General features: G+C 58.9%; 7 protein-coding genes across 7 annotated transcripts; 4 read left to right on the forward strand and 3 right to left on the reverse strand.

Moving 5' to 3' along the window:
* Positions 1-54: 54 nt before the first annotated feature.
* Positions 55-2,259, forward strand: IUM83_16508 (ER degradation-enhancing alpha-mannosidase-like protein; the record flags this gene model as incomplete). The annotated part of the gene is made up of 1 exon (XM_067941395.1): positions 55-2,259. One exon carries the CDS (start codon positions 55-57, stop codon positions 2,257-2,259), a length of 2,205 nt encoding a protein of 734 aa, XP_067781642.1.
* Positions 2,260-2,387: 128 nt separating this feature from the next.
* IUM83_16509 (uncharacterized protein) lies at positions 2,388-4,848 on the reverse strand (the record flags this gene model as incomplete). The annotated part of the gene is made up of 5 exons (XM_067941396.1): positions 2,388-3,452; positions 3,528-3,714; positions 3,784-3,913; positions 3,978-4,213; positions 4,286-4,848. The coding sequence occupies 5 exons, from the start codon at positions 4,846-4,848 to the stop codon at positions 2,388-2,390; spliced, it is 2,181 nt and encodes a 726-aa protein (XP_067781643.1).
* A 670-nt stretch (positions 4,849-5,518) lies between these two features.
* Positions 5,519-5,752, forward strand: IUM83_16510 (Anaphase-promoting complex, subunit CDC26; the record flags this gene model as incomplete). The annotated part of the gene is made up of 1 exon (XM_067941397.1): positions 5,519-5,752. The coding sequence occupies one exon, from the start codon at positions 5,519-5,521 to the stop codon at positions 5,750-5,752; it is 234 nt and encodes a 77-aa protein (XP_067781591.1).
* A 620-nt stretch (positions 5,753-6,372) lies between these two features.
* Positions 6,373-11,606, forward strand: IUM83_16511 (AGC protein kinase; the record flags this gene model as incomplete). The annotated part of the gene is made up of 7 exons (XM_067941398.1): positions 6,373-7,449; positions 7,654-7,691; positions 7,760-7,769; positions 7,961-8,303; positions 8,367-8,767; positions 8,838-8,918; positions 8,991-11,606. The coding sequence occupies 7 exons, from the start codon at positions 6,373-6,375 to the stop codon at positions 11,604-11,606; spliced, it is 4,566 nt and encodes a 1,521-aa protein (XP_067781590.1).
* Positions 11,607-11,767: 161 nt separating this feature from the next.
* IUM83_16512 (Cytoplasmic dynein intermediate chain) lies at positions 11,768-14,782 on the forward strand (the record flags this gene model as incomplete). The annotated part of the gene is made up of 3 exons (XM_067941399.1): positions 11,768-12,193; positions 12,349-12,424; positions 12,492-14,782. The coding sequence occupies 3 exons, from the start codon at positions 11,768-11,770 to the stop codon at positions 14,780-14,782; spliced, it is 2,793 nt and encodes a 930-aa protein (XP_067781589.1).
* A 95-nt stretch (positions 14,783-14,877) lies between these two features.
* IUM83_16513 (Phytanoyl-CoA dioxygenase) lies at positions 14,878-15,870 on the reverse strand (the record flags this gene model as incomplete). Its single annotated transcript, XM_067941400.1, has 2 exons — positions 14,878-15,497; positions 15,591-15,870. 2 exons carry the CDS (start codon positions 15,868-15,870, stop codon positions 14,878-14,880), a joined length of 900 nt encoding a protein of 299 aa, XP_067781588.1.
* A 236-nt stretch (positions 15,871-16,106) lies between these two features.
* IUM83_16514 (WD repeat-containing protein 3) lies at positions 16,107-19,046 on the reverse strand (the record flags this gene model as incomplete). Its single annotated transcript, XM_067941401.1, has 1 exon — positions 16,107-19,046. One exon carries the CDS (start codon positions 19,044-19,046, stop codon positions 16,107-16,109), a length of 2,940 nt encoding a protein of 979 aa, XP_067781551.1.
* Between the last annotated feature and the right edge of the window lie 217 nt (positions 19,047-19,263).

Raw genomic sequence — 19,263 nt, forward strand, 5'->3', positions numbered from 1 at the left:
CTGCTCTTCCTCGTCGTGTCGGTCGCAGCCTTTGGGGGGCTCTGCAGCGCGCACATGCACGCGTCGGAGCGGCGGCACCTGCAGCAGCAGGCGCGCGACATGTTCTACCACGGCTACCGCAATTACATGGAGCACGCCTTCCCGTGGGACGAGCTCAAGCCGCTAAGCTGCTCCGGCCGCCGCTGGGACCGCCGCGAGCGCGGTGACCTGGACGACGTGCTGGGCGGCTTCTCTCTCACGCTGGTGGACTCGCTGGACATGCTGGCGGTGCTGGGCGACCGCGACGAGTTCGCGCGGGCCGTGCGGCTCGTGGCCAGCAGCGTGTCCTTCGACCGCGACGTGACGGTGTCGGTGTTCGAGTCCACCATCCGGGTCATCGGGGGGCTCGTGTCGGCGCACATGCTGGCATCCCCCGAGTACTTCGGGATGATGGGAGCGGACGAGTACAACGGGGAGCTGCTGAGCTTAGCGGAGGATCTGGGGCGTCGGCTGTTGCCGGCGTTCGATACGCCGACGGGGATCCCCGTGCACCGGGTGAATTTACGCAGTGGGGTGCTGCCGAAAGACCGGGCGGCCAAACTGACGTGTCCTGCCGCGGCCGGGTCGCTGCTGGTGGAGATGGCGTATTTATCGAGGTTGACTGGGGATCACAGGTTCGAGGAGAGGGCGAAGGAGGCGGTGGTGGCGATATGGGATAGGAGGTCCGACATCGACTTGCTGGGCAGTGCCATCGATGTGGCGTCGGGAGAGTGGGTGCACTCGCACGGAGGGATCGGAGCAGGGCTGGACTCGTTCTTTGAGTACTTGCTCAAGTACCATCTTGTCAGTGGAGATTCGCAGTGGCTGGCGATGTTCAACGCGAGCTACCAGGCGGTGGAAACGCACGTGAACCACGACGACGTGTACATTGAGGTGGATATGAACGGGGGCAAGGACCAGGTGCGCGCGCGTCGAGTGTCGGCGCTGCAGGCGTTCTGGCCTGGACTGCAGGTGCTGGCTGGTGACGTGTCGGGTGCGATTCGCACCCACGAGCACATGTTCCCGCTATGGGACGAGTTTGGCGCGATGCCAGAGTTGTTGGACTTGGCACCACGCGGCATGTCGAAGCCTGGCAACCGCGGCACGGTCATCAGCTGGGCGCGGACATCTCCGCTTCGCCCCGAGCTTATCGAGAGCACCTATCACTTGTATCAGGCCACGCGCGACCACAAATACCTCAAAATGGGGCGCCAAATGCTGCAAGACATTCGTCGCGTGTCGGAGGTGCCTTGCGGATACGCGGCCGTGGGAAATATTCACACGCTTGACATTGAAGACCGCATGGATAGCTATTTCCTTTCGGAGACAGCGAAGTATCTGTACTTGCTCTTCAGCGATGAGCCCGATGTGATCGTCCCAGCGCCTATAGTGCGGCAGCGGAAAAATGCATCGTCGTTGTCGAGCCCAAGCAGTGCTACGGATTCTACAACCAAGCCGCGAACGCTTGAACCATCACTCGATTGTAAAAATGCTTCCACCAACGCAAACTCCACCTACGTCAGGCGAAACAAAAAGCCTCTCAAGGCGTCCGACGTTGTTTTCAGTACTGAAGGCCACATCCTGATGGTCGACTCGCATCTCTTTCGAGAACCTCAGCACAAGGCGTCACTCGCCTCTCCGAAGTGCGAGAATGGCAAACTGCAAGTGCGTAAGCGCAACGTCGAGTTAGCGGCTGCACGGGACATCCAACAAACGTCCCCTGTTATCCCGGTGGGGATGGCTGTGCGTCTTGGTGACGTGCACGTGATGACACTCGTGGCATCTCCTGCTAAGTTCGGCCTGCAGGTCACAACTCCATCAGCCGTGGAGGCACCGTTGCTGTTGTTCATGCCCGAAATTGGCGAGGCTTGCGGTGCTATAGACACCAAGCAAGTACGTGGCAAGATTGTGCTGGTGGCTCGTGGAACGTGCACTTTTGCAGAGAAGGCCCTGAGGCTGCAAAATGCTGGCGCAGCGGGCGTTGTTGTTGTCAACTCAAAGGCTGCGTACAGCAGGTATCCCAACCGCAAGTACTCGCTAGCTGATGATAAGCGTGGACTAGGCCGGTACGTGACAATCCCCGTCGTTTTGGTATCGCGTGAGGATGCCACCCAACTGCACAGGCATGCGAGCCTGAAGCGGCTTTTTAGCGACGATGATGGTGATTCTGAAGGAGATGATGGAGTCCATGGCGATGGCAACGATGCGCTCATTGGCTCTCTATCGCCGTGGCTGTACTGATCAAAAGAGTTAGGGAAGCGCAAGCATGTGCAGTACGATAGAAGGTAAAATGCAAATGTATATACTGATGATGGAAGACGCTGAGCTACTGGCGATGATCTGCTGTCGACGACAGGCCAGTAGCAGGCCTAAATGTCTTCGTCAAACACGGTCAGATCCACGCGTACTTGGTTGCCCTTGGCCATCTCTTCGTCGTCGTCGTCTGCGATGAGGTTTACGATCTTGTTGACAATGAAGCTCGAGCGCTGCTTCTGCAACGTAACGTCATGGGGTTCGTCGTCCACAATGATCATGAGGATGTACTTGAGTAGAATGAGTCCGTGCTCGACGCACACAAAGAGCCACAGGCGCTCGTGGGCCGTCAAGTGTGCCGTCGTGCGTCGGGACGTAAAGCAGACCAGTGCCACGTTGGTCACCATGGCGATCGATCCCATGAGGTCGATAATGGTTCCCCATGTGCCAATGTCCTGCGCGCCGCGAGGGTCTGGTCGGCGGGTGGCGTTGACCAGCTTGTGAGCATCAATGCGGATCTCGAAGAAATTGTTGAAGAGAGCGAAAGCTGGGGCCAGAGGGAACGACACGACAAAGAGCGTCACGTATCCGAATTGAATGATCATCTCGTTGTAGTCATCGAACGTCCCCTTCTGGTCGTACACATCCAGAGCCATTTGGGTCTCGATCACAGAGGCCTCGCGAACCATTCCGTTTTCCTTGGCTTTCGTTCGCTTCAGTTTCTTAATGATCCAGGGAAGGCCAGCCTCGAAGAAATTGCCGGAGGTCAAGCGCAAGATGAAAATAATGCCCAGACTCATCATCAGCTCGTCCATGCAGCCATGGCCCTCCGGTTTGCAGGACTCGTGGCCCTCCACCGCAGTCTTGATAAATGCCACGTAGAACAGACTGGCGTAGGAATTGACGAACTGGAACAGGAAGGTCTTGCCGATCAGGTGATCTTCATACTCGGTGTCAGTGCGGTGATTCTCGAATTGATTGAGCTTCTCAGCTACCGTGCTGTAGACGTTGTTCATCACCATAATCTGAATGGCGTTAACGGTTGATGCTGCAGGACCACCGAGCTGGATGCCGTTCACAGTGAACATATCTTTCCACTTGCCCGACGTAGCAGCGTAGCGGAAGATAAAAATGCCCGCTACAACGCCGATAACGAGCAAGATGAGCATTGAAATGAAGAACTGTCGGGAAAGAAGGGAGATCAATTAGCCGCTACTAGTAGGATGGAAAGGTATGCACAAAGTGTTGATCCTTACCAGTGAGCCCATAACACGGCGGAAACGTGTGTGAGGATCGAAGTAACGCATCTCAGAGCCATCAATTGGCGAGGTGGTCGGTTTTCCCTCAAACTCCGGGCGCTCCACCTCTTCTTCCTCAAACGTGGTCATGCCCCACTCCAGCGCCAATGTCGAATTATAGCGCTTCCAGTACTCGTAGTAAAAGCTAAGGCAAAAACTCGATTTAGCTGGCTACGTTCTCCTCGACGCAGCATCATTACTGAAATCTACGTACATTGACCAAAGGGCCATGAAGAGGCCGAAGTACGGCACCAGGAGCGAGTCAGCTGATTTCTCGATCAACACGTTAGCGAACAGCAAACAACCGATGATGGCTGGTGCGATTAACCATGTCGTGTAGTGACCTGCAATAGCAAATGTTAACCTAGAAATGCTTACGACAAGCGAGCTGGATTGTTTGCAACCTACCCAGCCACGCGAAGTATAGGCCAACCTTCTCTCCGAAGTAGTCCTTGATGTCCCACAGCGGTTGGGCCCAAGGTGCGAAATGCCAGCTGAACCATTTCGCTCTGAGTTTTTTTAGCTCCTCAGTGTCATGCAGCGGGAAAGCGGCGACAAGGCATTTGTCCCTCAACAAATCGCTGATATTCAAGCTGCAACCACCCTCTCCGCGCGTCTTGATGATGTTGAGCAGCAGTTTGATCCTGTACATACGAGCAGCAACTTCACGATTAGTGCCAACAAAAAGCAGACGGCGTAATAACAAATCAACGTACCGATCGACGCCGCGGAATGGAATTTGCTTTTCTCCATACTTCCGGTAAGCCGGGTACAGTCGAGGTTCGACGTCGAACTTGGCGAAGATGTTCTGGTACGGATCACGCTTCGACACTTGGTGTTCGTCCTTGATGATGATCTTCTTGATGTTTTGCTCCTCGTAGCCCGCCTCGGCAATCTTGCGGAGCTCGCCGGGGTCGAACTCGACCTTGTAGTCGATGCGGTCGGCCTCCTTGGACAGTCGCTCCAGCGTCGCGCGCAGCTTGCAGAACACGTGGCCACGATCCGCCGAGTAGAACATCTTGGTCTCAATGCCGCCGCGCGCGAGCTGCTGCAGGATGGTGCGCATGCTGAACTTCTTCTGATCGTCCGTGAGCTTCGCGGCCTCGTCGTGCACCTGGAAGACCAGCGCGTAGTCGAACGAGTAGCCGTTCTCCCGCTCGAACTCCTCGTCCAGCTGGAGCCGCACGTCCTTGGCCTGCAGCGTGGCGTTGAGCGAGGACCCGCGCCGGGAGACGCCCATCTTGATGGCGCGCAGCTTGCCGGCGACGCCTTCCGACATAGTCGCGGTCTTGATTGATACACCAACTTCCAGGGGCCGTAACTTGGGCTACAGACGGCGGTGGGAGACACCGAGCACGCGGTTCGAGAGCCCCGCGCCTCCGTGACAACTTGGGAAGTGCGTGACGGCAACGGACAGCGGCGTCAGTGTCGCCGCCGCTGCGATGGTGCAGGCTGTTGCGCCTCTTTGAGCTTGAGTCGGGCCGTTTTCGAATGCGCTGCAACGGCCCATGGGTTAAAAAGTGTAGCCAGTGTGTCTTGATGGCCAAGCGATTTGACTGGGCGTATGTATGGGCCAACGTGAAGCTGGGCTGGTCGTAGACGACCGCAAGTCCGGCGTGACCGCTGAACCGCAGCTCCGGCAGCACTGGCTGTGTGCTTTCGCCCTGCAAGGCTTCAGGACGACAAGCAGGATAGCAGGCGCTGCAATGTCAATGAGAAAAGTCGAACATCGAGTTTGGCGTGGCGATTCCGGTGCGTCGGCTCTTCAGGAAGGAGCTGCATCGGCTCGATACAGACAACATTAATACTCTCGATTGTGCGTTGAGAGCTGCTGAGCCGAGGTCCCGGCGGTGCCCGACTTCAACAATTCACCTACGTTTTGTGTTAAAAGCGCAGCGTTTTAGGTCTCATTTTACAAGCGTCGTCTGAGGGACAAGGTGGCGAGATAGATGCTCCGCCGGCAGCCGACGCGTGTGGAGGAGCGAGCGGACGTGGCGGCCGAGTACGAGGCGTATCTGCAGGAGAAGGAGCGCAAGGGCAAGACCCAAATCGGCGGCAGCAGCAGCAGCAAGACCAGTCCGCAGCAGCCAGCGACGACCTTCGAGTCCATGGCCGCAAGGCAGGAGGCGCGGCGACAGGACGTCCGCGCTCGCATCGGCCTGGACGTCCACAGCTCCAATTAGCGGCCAAGACATTTGATCTACTGCTGGCAGAGGAGGAGGGGGAGCGACAGGACCATCACGAAGCTGTAGAGGAGACGGCGGCCGAGTCCTTTTCGGTGGCTCAGACACCCGCGGCAGGATACACGGGGCGTGGCCTATCCACCAGTCACCTCTCACGCCTCTGGCAGCCCTCGAAGCCGGCCACGGCGTTGAGTAGGTCGCTTCGAGCGGCTTGGCGTTGTCCTCCTGTGACGAGCTGTCAACTGGAGCCCGTAGCTAACGTCGTGAAGTGTCCTCTCTTGAATGCATTGCAGATGTTGGAACCCCCAGCTGCTGTTGCTGTCCTGCATTGCACTGCTGTGCGGTGCGTTGACTGTTGGTGAGGACACGAGGTGTCTTCTCGTGTCGTCTGTATCACTTGCACCAGCGATGTGGGCCTTACCGCTTCGGTCGTCCCCTCGCGACGAGCTCCCCTCCTCTTCGTCATCAGAAACCTCAACTATTCCTCTTCAAAGGTCCCTATCTATCCCTTTCCACCAGGGCCGCCACTTCAGTTACCCCCCGCGTGTCATCCCCTCTTCAACGATAACCGCCGCCGCAGTCGGTCAGTCGCACTCTCTCCTCGTCACCTCCTGCCGGCCATGGCGTGGGAGGGTTCGTCGCCGCTGCTGCCGACGGCGCACCGCCGCACGCGCAACGCCAGCACCGGCAGCTTCCCGGAGACGCACGCGGAGGCGGCGCCCGAGTCGCCGCGCTCGCGCTTCAAGGAGCGCGAGCGGGCCGCGCGTCTGCGCGCCGCCTCCAGCTCTTCCGCCCGCCAGCGCGCGCTGCGGCGGCTGCCGGCGCTGCTGGCGCTGCTGGCCTTGGGCTTCGCGCTGGGCTACTACGCGCAGCTGCTGCTGTTCTTCTGCCACGTGCGGCTGGGGCTGACGGCCGAGGTGCTGCCCACGAGCGAGGTGGGGCTCGTGGAGAAGCTCACGGCCTCGCTCATCGAGCACACGCAGCGCGTCGTGTTCGTGTGCAAGAAGACCAACTGGGACTTCGTGGGCTTCATCGCCAGCCCGCACACCATCCTGTTCGCCCACGACGACGTGGCCGTGCCCGCCGCGCTCGAGGACTCGCTGCGCGTGGTGCGCCACGCGGGCGTGGACAGCTACATGAACCTGCACAACAAGACGGTGACCATCATGAGCCACGTGCACGCCGCGGACCCGCGCAACCACCTGCTCAAGCAGGACGACGAGGCCGTCATCTACTGGCCGCACTACTACCAGTGCCTCAAGAAGTGCACGGACCTGGACTCGTGCTACGCCGGCGACATGCACGTCAACATCGGCGACGCCACCAACATCAACTCGTACGTGTTCGCCACGGGCGGATCCTACTTCGTGGGCAGCGCGCTGCTCAAGTGCATGCTGGAGAAACCCATCTTCGTCGAGCTGGACGGCCTCGACTACGGAGAGGACAAGACCGTGGGCAAGATGATCCACTACAACCGCTGCAAGGTGCAGTACGTCAGCTGCAAGTGGTTCAACAACGAGGAGGTCTACTCGCCCAACGCGCACGTCAAGATGAAGAAGGGCGCGTCCACCGAGATCAGGGAAGACACCGTCTTATTAGGCAGGGACGAGCAGCAGCAGCCCCCTCCGGAGAGGGAGCTCGGCGGCGGCAGGATGCGCCGCCTCCAGGAGAACGAAGAGCAGGCACAACAGGACGGCGTATGAGAACATTTGCACGCACTTATGGGTAAGCTCTTCGCAGGCTGGAAATATAGCATTTTAGACGCACATGTGGGCTGTGGAGGAGTTGGCGGGGCACTGCAGGATTGAGTCTCGCCGATGTGGATGGAGAAAAGGTCATGTTGGCGACATCGACGCAGCTCCCGGGCGATTGATTGCGAGAATCGGTCGGTGTGTTGACAGGCTGCGGCGACTAAAACATCAACGGTGAGCGGCTTCAAGTGACGGAGGAGAACACTGAACCGGGTGAGGCTAGGTGCGTTATTTTGTCACGGCTTTGGGCAACTAGGTGGAGGAAGGTAAGATAGTTGAGGTAGTTGGCGTGCACCCGAAAGCCTGAAAATAATTTTCGAGGCACTTTGTACGTCAATAGCACGGCTTGTTGTTGTATCTTGACATGCCGAGGCAGCATGGATGCGATGCAGGCGGCTAAAATTGGGGCGCTTTCGAGGCGTTGGTGCTGCGGACGACTGACGGGTTATTTTGATAGGACTGCGCTGCTGGGAACCTGGACGGTGGCCCTGGCGCGCCCAGTGAAGAAAAGCGCGTAGCTGACGCAGCATCTCGCGACGTATACAAGCTCTGGTCGAGCAACTCGGAGACAATGGGCTGCGGGGCCTCTTTCATGCAGCGCCCGGATGGGGAATCCAAGATTGTGCCGTCCCCAGGAAGTGGCGGCGCTGCTGCTGCCAATAAGGCTGTGCGCTCTCCGCTGACGAAGGAGCAGATCAACTCCCGCATCGTTTGCTCACCCAAAACCATGAAGACCAAGGTGACGCCCAAGCTCAACACGCAGTACGCCTTCGTCTCGCAGCGAGGGTACTACCCCGATGGTACGTTTTCCGAGGTACTTGTCGCGCGTGACGATTGATCCTAACCATTTTCGTGTTTGTTAGCCCTCGACAAGCCAAACCAGGATAGTTGCACTATCCTACCGGCGTTCATGGGCGATGCCGCGAAAATGTACTTCGGTGTCTTTGACGGTCACGGCACGACGGGAGATTTGTGTGCGTCGTTTGTACGAAAGGAGTGTCCCGAGCGACTGGTTCGCATTTTGGACCGCAAGAACTGCTCGTTCCTGGAGGCCTACTCGAAGTCGTTCGAAGAGACCAACGCTCGCCTGCATGCGTCACGTATCGACGACAGTTTGAGTGGCACTACGGCTATCTGCATGTTCCTCGACGGCGAAACCATCCATGTCGCGAACGTTGGCGATTCCCGAGCTGTTATCGCCACCATGAGCGATGGAAAACTCGTCGCGCAGCCGCTCTCAGTCGATCAAACACCCTATCGTTCGGTATGTACGAAATGGTTGTGTTCAGTGTATCGAAGAACTGACGAATTCATTCTGTTACTCATTCAAATAGGATGAGCGCGAGCGTGTAAAGCGATCTGGAGCGCGAGTTCTTACTATGGATCAGCTGGAAGGCATCGCCCCTGTTCATGATGTGAGTTTCCGTATATTATATCTGTAGTGAAGTTCGAGCTATGGACTTATCCGTATTTGTACGTGTCGATAGAACTGGGCAGCGAATCTGAACGATCAGGTGGACGAAGACGGCGATCCTCCACGTATTTGGTCGCCTTACGGAGCTTTCCCCGGTACAGCCTTCACCCGCAGTCTTGGTGACGAAATTGCAGAGACTTTAGGTGTTATAGGTGTGCCTGAAATCACCTCGCTGCAGCTCACGGAAGACGACAAATTCGTGGTGATCGCAAGCGATGGAGTCTTTGAGTTCCTTACCAGTCAAGCAGTCGTTGACATGGTGGCGCAGTATGAAGACCCGCTTGAAGCCTGCCACAAGGTGGTCGCGGAATCCTATCGCCTCTGGCTTACGTACGAATTGCGTACCGATGACATCACCATCATCTGCGTGTACTTCCATTTCAGCGAGGGTGGCGCTACTGCAAATGGTGCCTCCATTGGGGGTTCGCCCCGGTCCAACTCGGTGGCCAGGCGCTTGCCACGCCAGACGAGCGAGAAGGACCTCGCGCAGCAGCTTCGTCCTGTGCGTCGCGGTATGTCCAAGGAAAAGCGTCGTGCCCAGATGCGCAAGGATATGGCGCAGCTTGTCAAGGAGGAAGACTTGGCTTATCGTGTCAGCGACCACGCTATCCCAAAGACGTCGACGGAGCTGCGGCTGCTTGAAGCGCTCACTAAGAACAATTGGCTGTTCAGGCACCTCACGCAGGCCCAAAAGGACGACATTTTTGCAGTCATGGAGCGGATCACTGTCCGCGAAGGCGACATGGTAATTCGGCAGGGAGACCCTGGCGACAAATTCTACATCGTCGAGAGCGGTGACTACCAGGTGAGTGTACGCGGTGCCGACGGAGGACCCGAGAGCATTGTGCACACGTACACTCAACCTCCCATTACCCCGGGTAACGACACAGACTTGCAACCTGCGTCGTTCGGTGAGCTGGCGCTCATGCACAACAGTCCGCGGTCGTCCTCAGTGAAGGCGCTATCAGCAGGAGTGTTGTGGGCGATTGACTGCCGCGCATTCCGGCGAGTATTTATTAAGGCACCGACGTCGGTGCTAGTTCAAACACTGAAGAAGGTGGACGTGCTCAAGACGTTGACGAAAGCACAGCTCGAGCGCTTAGCCAACAACCTCACTGAGGTTGTATACCACGATGGTGACTACATCATCAACCAAGGAGACGTAGGAGACACGTTCTACGTGATCCAGGAAGGCGCAGTGATCTGTACGATCTGGGAGGACGATCCTGTAGCTGGACCTGGCAAGAAGCGGACTTCGCGCGAGGTGTTGCGGCTGAAGAAGAACCAGTACTTCGGCGAGCGTGCATTGCTGAACGACGCGCCGCGAGCCGCTAATGTTATCTCTGTTGGGCGCACGAAGCTGTTGCAAGTGGGTCGGCGCGAGTTCGAGGAGGTTTTGGGCTCTTTGCAGGACATGATCGAAGCTGATCGTCTCCAGCGTGAAGCACGGCACACCTTCGAGACTGCTGTCAAGAACCTCATCTACAGTCCAGCAGCACACGCATCACGGCGCAATTCCATAGCAATGGGGCCATTGCGACCTCAGGACATGCGGTTCCGACACGTACTCCAGCCCACCGACTTCGGGTTCCTGGCGCTGTACCAGGGCGTGAGCGACACAAAGCGGTTCTTCACTGTCAACGTGTTCTCATTGCAACAAGTGGCTGCTGATCGACGTGGTGATGAAGCAGCACGCTACGTAACAACTCACAAGACGATCCGACTGGACACGCCACTAGTGCCGGAGATGGTGGCGTCATGGCGAGACGACCGGGCCCTGTACTTGTCCTACGACACTGTCATGGTCACGGATCTGGCCGCCATGCTGGCCGACGAGCCGAACGGGAGGTTTACCAACGAGCTGACGGTCCGTGGGTTTGCAGCGCAAGCGCTGCTCATGCTCGAGTACATCCACCAGGCCGGCTACGCGTACCGAAACCTCAGCAGCGAGAACGTCATGGTGGACACGCGCGGATACCTGCAGCTGCACGACTTCCGCCACATGAAGCGTCTGCCGGACGAGACTCGGACGTACACGATCTGCGGTACGCCCGAGTACATGGCTCCGGAGATGGTCTCCGCTCGTGGCCACACGTGCAGCGCCGATATCTGGTCGCTCGGCATTCTCATCTACGAAATGCTGTGCGGCCGCACGCCGTTCGCGATCGGCAGCAACGAAGAAGACCCGACTGGGGCCAACACCGCCGACAAGAGCTTCGGCTTGGAGGCCAACCCGACGTCGCGCCTCACCAACGAGAAGGACGTGACGATGGCCGTGTACTCCAAGATCTCTCGGCACAACAAGGGCGCGCTCAAGTTCACGCGCGACGACCTGTCACCGGAAGCCTGCGACCTCGTTCAGCAGCTACTCGACCCGTTCCCGGACGACCGACTGGGCGGCCAGGGTCTCGTGGACATCGTCAAAGGCGGCTCCGTCATCCGCGCGCACCCGTGGTTCGACGGTGTCGACTGGGTCGTGCTGGCGTCCAAGACCCAGGACAGGGAGCACGCCGAAGCGTTGACCAAGCTCATGGAGGAGCAGCTGGCGGCGTCCACTGCGGCCGAAATGCCCATGCTGGAGCCTGTAGCGCGGGACAGCGGCGACCTCGATTGGCTCGAGAACTTCTGATGAGCAACAGTGCGTGCGTGTAGCTAGATGAATGATAGATCATGTCGAGTCGAGGAGCTCCTCGACTCGCAGCAGGGCAGATGAAGGGTCGGTATCCAAATGCAATCGGTACATTCCCCATTCGTGTGCGAAGGCGTTGCGTTGGTTGGTAGCGTGAATCCATGGCGAAGGAGGCGGAACCGGCCCCGGAGGGCACCCGGCCCATGATGATCTCGATGCGAGAGATGGAGACACTCGGGCTCAAAACCGGCAGCGGGTTGCGCGAGACCGTCGAGTTCAAGGTGTTCACGCGCCAAGAAGTGCTGGATCAGATCGCCCAGGTGGGCTTCATGTGCCCGTTCCACGAGTTCCGCGCCGACATCGCCAAGATGTCCGCGGGCGACGACATCCTCATCGTGGCCGACCCGAACGAGACGTACGGCGAGAATTGGCTGCTGTGCCTCACGCGCCGGGCATTCGAGTCGCAGATGGAGCTCATCAAGCGTCGGGAACAAGAGCGGCTGGACGCCCTGGCGGCGCAGGAGAAGGAGACCAACGCGGCAGCGGACGCCAACGACATGTCCAAGATCGTGTACGAGGACAAACCCGTGCTTTCGAGGCCCTGGACGTCGGCGACGGCGCGGGAGACCCACGACGATGTTGAAGCGCTGAGCATCAAACCTTCTCGTCCTTTGGTACGTAAGAACGGCATTTTTGTGATTCATCTCGAGTACTAACGAGTGTGCGCTTGTTGCTGCTGTAGATCACGATGTCGGTGACCAAGATGTCGGATGAACTCAACGCAGACTACAAGTTCAGCGATCGCGATGCGGATCAATGTACGCCATCGCTGCATTTCGTGTGTCACGGTTTGTAGTGCTTACTGTGAGGCATTGCACATTGTAGGTTTCGTCGAGTGGAGGCAGCACAAGGACCCGAACTACGAGTTGACAAGACTGGAGCAGGACGTGGGGCTGCAAGGAACGCCGGCACTGGTGGACGGGACCACGCAGACAAGTTGGTTCCGCTCTGTGAACAGCGCGCTTCAGTACGAACCGATTGTGATGGAGCCGGCCCAGCGTCGAGCCGAAATGGACAGTGACAAAATTCAGGCATTCCTGGAGCGCGTGTTGCCTCGTGTGGAGCGCGCATTGCAGCAAAACGAGACGCTGGATGTGTTCTTGGATCCGTTTGCTCATCTGCTGGAGGAGGAGGACGCGTCACTGGGCAACAAGAACAATGAGAACGCCATGCGTGAGCTGCGCAGCTTCACGGATCTTGTGTACAGCAAGAACAAGACGCTGTCTGCTATCGACTGGCATCCAAGACGTCATGGAGTCGTCGCAGTTGCTGCTGCAGCCAACGCATCGTTTGCTCGGCGCCTCGACCTGCTCGATACTGTGGACAGCTCCTTCATCCTCATCTGGAACTTTGTGGATCTCATCCACCCTCAGATCATGCTCGAGTCGCCGCAAGACGTACTCACAATGCGATTCAACCCCGCAACGCCGCACCTTGTAGCTGCAGGGCTCTACAACGGCCAGGTGATTGTCTGGGACTTTTCCAAGGTGGAGCACCTGCTTTCCAAGATGAAAACGACCAAAACATCTTCTGGATCGGGTGGAGCTGGCAGCGGAGCAGCAGGGGGCTCGAGTGCCACCTCTTCAAAAGGTGGCGACGATAGTCACAAGCAAGTGCCTCCAGTGAAACCTATCTACGTGTCGTACATTGATGTAAGTCACCGCAGACCTGTAGCAGATCTGCAGTGGCTGCCGGCAGGTGTCGAAGTCAATAGCCGAGGTCACGTTGTTGCCTCCACAGGCGCCGATGCGGGAGCTGTCAACCAATTTGTCACAATTGCTGCCGACGGGCAGGTTTCGTTCTGGGACCTCCGCTTCAAAGACCCAAAGTATCGAGGAATGACTCGCGCGAAGGTTGACAAGGCTGGTGGTGCAGCAAACTCAACCAAGGACGGTACCGCCGCGCCTGACGTGCACTTCGTTCCGATCTACTCGATCTCGTTAACCAAACTTGATAGTCCTGGCGAGCTAACTCTGCAAACACTATGGCTCGAGAAGACTCGTGATGAATCTGGAGGTGGCGAAGGCGGAAGTGGTGGTGTGCCAGCCCTCACTAGCCATTTCTACTGCGGCACCGAAGAAGGTGAGTTCGTCTACGCCGACTGGCGTCCCCATGCACCAGCGAAAGGTGCTGGCAACAAGGGCGAGGACGGTGGCAGGGGCGGTGAAGAAGGCGTCGAGTACGTCCAGTGGCTATGTCGAGACCATTCTCGCCCAATACTGGGGCTGTGCGCGTCTCCGTTCTTCTCCAGTATCTTCTTGACAGCAAGCGAGTCTCATTTTCACCTCTGGAACGTTGCACAGCAGCACGAGGGTGGAGCTGCAGCCGACGCCATTAATCCAGCTGCTGCGTCGAAGGGTCCGATCTTCGTGTCTCCGTTGACCGCATCGACGATCACGTGCGTAGCGTTCTCACCCACGCGGCCAGGCGTGATTTTCTTGGGCAAAGCTGACGGCATGCTGGAGGTTTGGGACTTCTTGGACCAGTCTCACCGCTCAAGCTTGTCTATTGGAGTCACAGCCTGCGCGCTGACATCCATCGAGTTCCGTTCACCTGTCGTAACTATCAACGCTAGTGGCAACGCTGCAAATGCTTCAGCAGCTTCAGGTGCAGGCGGTGGAGCAGCAGCAGGTCGAGCGAAGCCTGCGGATGGGGCCGTCGGTGCTCGAGGCCGCAACAATCCTGGCCCAGGCGCGCCAGCGGGGGCCAATACTGCCGGCTCAACCCACGTCAAGCAGCAGCTCGTCGCTGTCGGTGACCAGATTGGCAACTTACACATTCTGGAGGTGCCTCGGACTCTCTCACGCCCCATGAGTGGCGAACGCGCCGCGATGGAGGCATACTTCAAGCGCGAAAGTGAACGCATGAAAGCAGCTCGTGCTGCATCGAAATCAGGCGGTCCAGGCAACGATGGTGGCGCTCCGAGCTTGCGGCAGAACCGTGGTGAAGAGGGAGGCGCTCCAGGAACGGCCGCCGCGAATAACATCGCTGCGTTGACGACGAAGGAGGTCGATGCAACGCGTTCTGGGCCTGTCGGACCTGACGATGAGGTCTTCAAGCAAATGGAGAGCGATTTCTGTCGGGACATGGGCATCGAAACTGCGCGTAGTGCATGAAAAGACTATAACGATAGCTTGCTCACCTTTGCTCAGGACGCTTAGTTTCCAACAAATCTATGCTTGTTTCGTTTCACAGCAACTTTCGAGCACGTTTAATCCCGGTCTCCCGCTGGTTCTTGCAACGCATCCACGATGGCTTGCTCCACGGGGCTGTAGTTCCCGTCAGCTCTGTCCAAGTTCATCTTGTGATGCAGCCGCACGTTCGGGTTGCACATGATGCGCACCGACTCGACCCCCTTCCGTCCTAAGTTCTTGCTGCGCGCGTGCAGTAGGAACGGGTGCACCAGCATCACGTCGCCCGCCTTGCCGTTCACTTCCACCACCTCCCGACGTCGGAACTGCCTGGCCTGGTAGCTCACGGCGCCGCCCTTCATCCCGCGCGGCTCGTTCCTCTCCAGCAGCCGCGCGACCCACTTGTGCGAGCCCACGGACAGCGCCGTGCCGCCCTCGCCCGGTCCGATGTCCGAGAAGAGGAAGATCAGCAGCAGCCCCGACTCCGAGCTGTCCACGTGGTGCTGGTACGCCGCGCCGTCCACGTGCCACTTGCCCGCCGCACCCCAGGGCGGCTCCGCCTGCTCCGGGAACGTGATCATCCACCACCCGAGCCCGAAGTCCTCCCACCGACCGGCGCCGCAGAGCTGGTCCATCGCCCGCTGCAGTCGCGGGGTCACCACTTGGGCCCACGCGGGGTCGTCCTCCTCCGTGAAGAGTTCTACCCCGTTCAAGAGAGTCACAGCCACCGTGCGTTTAGTTGTGTGTTGCGTAGATTGACTAGAGATAAGGCAGAGTCACGGCATCGGTTGACCTGGAATGCCGACGCGCTCGACCCACGTGCTCGCGTCCGTCGTGACCCCGTCCTGACCCAACCGTGACCAGATCAACTGTCGACACTTCTCGGCGGTGGATCGCGAGAACGCGCCGGGCAGCAACACGAACCCATCGCGGATGAAGGAGGCGATGGATTCGTCATCTAGTGGAGGAGATGGCGCCTCGGGGGCGATGGCGGCGCGCTGCTTCTTGTCGCGGGGCTCGCCGGCGGACTCGACGTGCCTGCCGCCGTCCAGCAGCTCATTTGGACGCTTCATTTCTAACCGATCCACCTGCAGCTCAATTGGACGCTTCGTTTCTAACCGGTTAGAAATGCGGGTCCAATTGAACGCACAACTAGAGTTAGATATTTCACTTCAACGTCGTTGACAAATCAGAGCTTAGAGAACGCCATGGTTGAACGTGGTCCATTTTACACATGCATTTGCATTGTTGCTCTATGACCCGCTCGCTAGGAGGTTGAGCGGGTTGCTACTGTCTGTTTGTGCTCGAGTTACGCCTCGACGTCGATCACCTTGCGCTTCTTCTTGTTGCGGCCGTTGGTGGCGGGCGTGGCGGCAATCTCCTGCACGAAGCCAGTCCGCTCCTCGTCGAGCGTGCGCTTTAAATACTTGAGGCCAGCAAGGTTGAAGCCGATGCGGCTCTTGTTCTCCACGAGCTGCGAGCGCAGGCGCTGCCACAAGAGCTCCAGCTCGTTGAACAGGCCCACGCGCGCGCAGATGGCCGAGTTGTGCAGCTTGAGCAGGAAGAGCAGCACGCGGCAGCAGAACTCCACCTCCAGGTGGCCCGAGATCAGCTGCAATAGCAACCGGATCAGCCGCTCGACGTAGTCGAACGGGAGTACAATCAGAGCCTCCTCCATATCGTGCGGCCGGATGCGCCGCAGCGTGTGCAGCACGTACTTGAGCGGAGAGTATCCTAGTAGCAGCATGTTCGGCGGACGCGTTGCCTTCTCCGGCTTGCTGGGTGCCTCCTCTTCCTCCTCCTCCACTTCGTTGCCAGGTAAAGCGTTGGCTTGGGCCTCTTCAGCAGCCTTCTTCTTCTCCTGTTTGCGCTTCTTAGAGGCAGCCGCGGCCTCCTTTGCCTTCTTTTTCTGCACACGTTCAAAGTCCGCGATGGCCAGCAGCTCGCTCTCTGCCAGGTCGATTGCCTCCATCAGACTTTCACCAGCACGCACCGACTCAATGGTACGCTTCGAAGCCGACGCCGAGTTCTCGTTAACTTCCTCGTCATCTTCGCCCTTCTCCTTGCCCAGGGTAGGTCCCTTATCGTTGCTGTTGTTGGTCAGTTCGTCCTCAAAAAGCTGCTCCATCTCCTTTTCCTTTTCTTCCTCAATGAATACCTGGTCCTCTGTGCGGATATACTTGCAGAGCGAACGGTCCTGAGAGCAACTCACCACGAAGCTACCGTCACCGCTGACCGCTAGGCCCCACACCTCGCCGAAGTGCTGGCGGTCGATCTTCAGAATACGCTCAAAGTGGTCGCCATCCCAGTAGCAGATCGACTTGTCCTTCGACGCAGTAAAGAAGTAGTGCGTCTTGCGCACGAATCGTACGCACATGATGCTGTCTTGGTGCGCGAAGATCGACTTGTGGCAATCACCGAAGTCCAGTCCCCACAGCTTCACATTCTTGTCAGCAGACGCCGTCACCAGCATTGAATCATCCGACGAAATATCCATGGACATAACTGGCAGCTTGTGGCCGTACAAACTCACGAAGAACTTCAGCGAGTCGTCGTGGAACACCTTGACTGTGCAGTCCAGCAGAGCGACCGCAACCACTAGCTTTTTGGGGTCCTTAGTGTTGCTAAAGCGGACGCTCAGTACGTCATCCGACATCTTCAGCATACGAGCGTGCGAAAGACCGAGACGCAGCGCACTGTTCGGCTCGGCGTCGTCGGGGCGGTACATCTCGAAGTCCCAGAAGTTGACATGCTGGTCGGCACCACCCGTAACAATACCACGGCCGTCCGGACGCACATCAATCGACCACACAGCGCTGCCGTTATGCGCCTCCTCATCCTTCCAGATGCATTCACCCGAGTTCAGGTCGAAAAGCAGCAGCTGGCCAAGCTTCGTACCCACTACAACGTGCATGTTACCAGGAGCAAACACCGCCGACAGCGCCAACGACAAACCGTCGCTCAGCGTGCGGATACACTGCAGCGATCGAGCGTTCCAAATCTTCACGGAAGCACCAGACAGCGACAGGATGAGCTGGTCGTCCGAGCTGATGGCAACCTGGCGCACATCCGAGCGGTGGCCGCTGAGCGTGAGCGCGTGCGACTTTCCGTATCTGTCCTCAAGCGTGGCCGCGCTGGGCGACAGCGTGTACGTCTCGATGCTGTTGTTCTGGAGTCCGAGCATCAGCGAGGTGGTGCCATCCTTGGCAACGTCCGGAGAGAACGCGAACGACTTGACGCGGTGCGACGAGCGCACCACGCACAGCAGCTCCAGCTCGTCCGTGGCCGAGTTGTCAGCGGCGTCTTCTTCGTCCACATCCTGCACCTTGGGGATCACGAGCATCTTGCCCTTGCCGGCCTCGTCCAGCTGCTGCTGCTTCTTCTTGGCCTTCTCGCGCTGCCGCTTCTCGCGACGCTGGCGTTTCTTCCTGATCTCGTCCGCGGACCTCACGCGGTAGACCTCGACTGTCTTGCCAGCGCTCTGCACGCCCACCAGGTCTCCCTTGGGGCTGTAGGCCACGCGCGCGGCGCGGTCATTGCTCTGTCTGTAGATGGAGCCCAGCAGCTTGACGGCCTCGCCCTCCTGCCCTTCTTCCTGCTGCACGCTCCACACGCGCAGCTGGTTGTCCGACGCGCCCGTGAGCAGCCTGTCTCCGGACGGGCTCACCGCCAGCGACCACACCTCGTTGCGGTGGCCCACGCACGTCTGCACGCAGTGCTGCGTCTCCAGGTCCCACACCTTGACCAGCGTGTCCTTGGAGCTCGAGGCCAGCGAGCCCGGCGCCAGGAAGGCCAGCGCCGTGACCGCGTCCTTGTGGCCCTTGAGGCGGAAGCGGCCCGTCTGGCTCACCAGGTCCCACACGATCACGTCCGTGTCGCGCGAGCCCGAGGCCAGCTCGGCGCCGTCCGCGCGGAAGGCCAGCGCCTCCACGGCGCCCTTGTGGCCGTCCAGCGTCACCAGCAGCGCGCCCGTGGCCAGCTTGAACACGCGCACGGCGCCCGTGGAGTAGCCGCAGGCCACGTCGCCGCCGTCGGGGCTCAGCGCCAGCGCCGTGACCTGGCCGCCGCCGCTCTCGGGGCTCAGCAGGTCGCGCACCTTGCTGCCCTGGCGCACGTTCCACACGGCCACGTCCTGCAGCGCCGGCGCGATGGCGAAGCGCCCGCTGGCGTCGTAGAGCACATTGCCCTCCAGGGACGCGATCACGCCGAAGGAGCACGCGCGCTCGTAGCGCAGGTACGACTTGACCATGGCGGCCGATTCCGATAATGGAGCTGCCGTTGGGTGGTGAGGAGCTCCGAACGCCGCCGATTGGCGGAAATGAGGATGTACCGGGGAAGGGGTACAGTGGTGTGACGCACACAAAGGCAAGTTGAAGTGGCGTGTAGTGCAACAGCTATTGTGGCGGTTAACGGGATGTTAAGATAACGTGGACTTCGACACGGCTCTACCGTCATTGCTTTGCTTG

The sequence above is a fragment of the Phytophthora cinnamomi genome (assembly GCF_018691715.1).
Source record: "Phytophthora cinnamomi strain GKB4 chromosome Unknown Contig116, whole genome shotgun sequence".
NCBI classification, from domain to species: Eukaryota; Oomycota; class Peronosporomycetes; order Peronosporales; family Peronosporaceae; genus Phytophthora; species Phytophthora cinnamomi.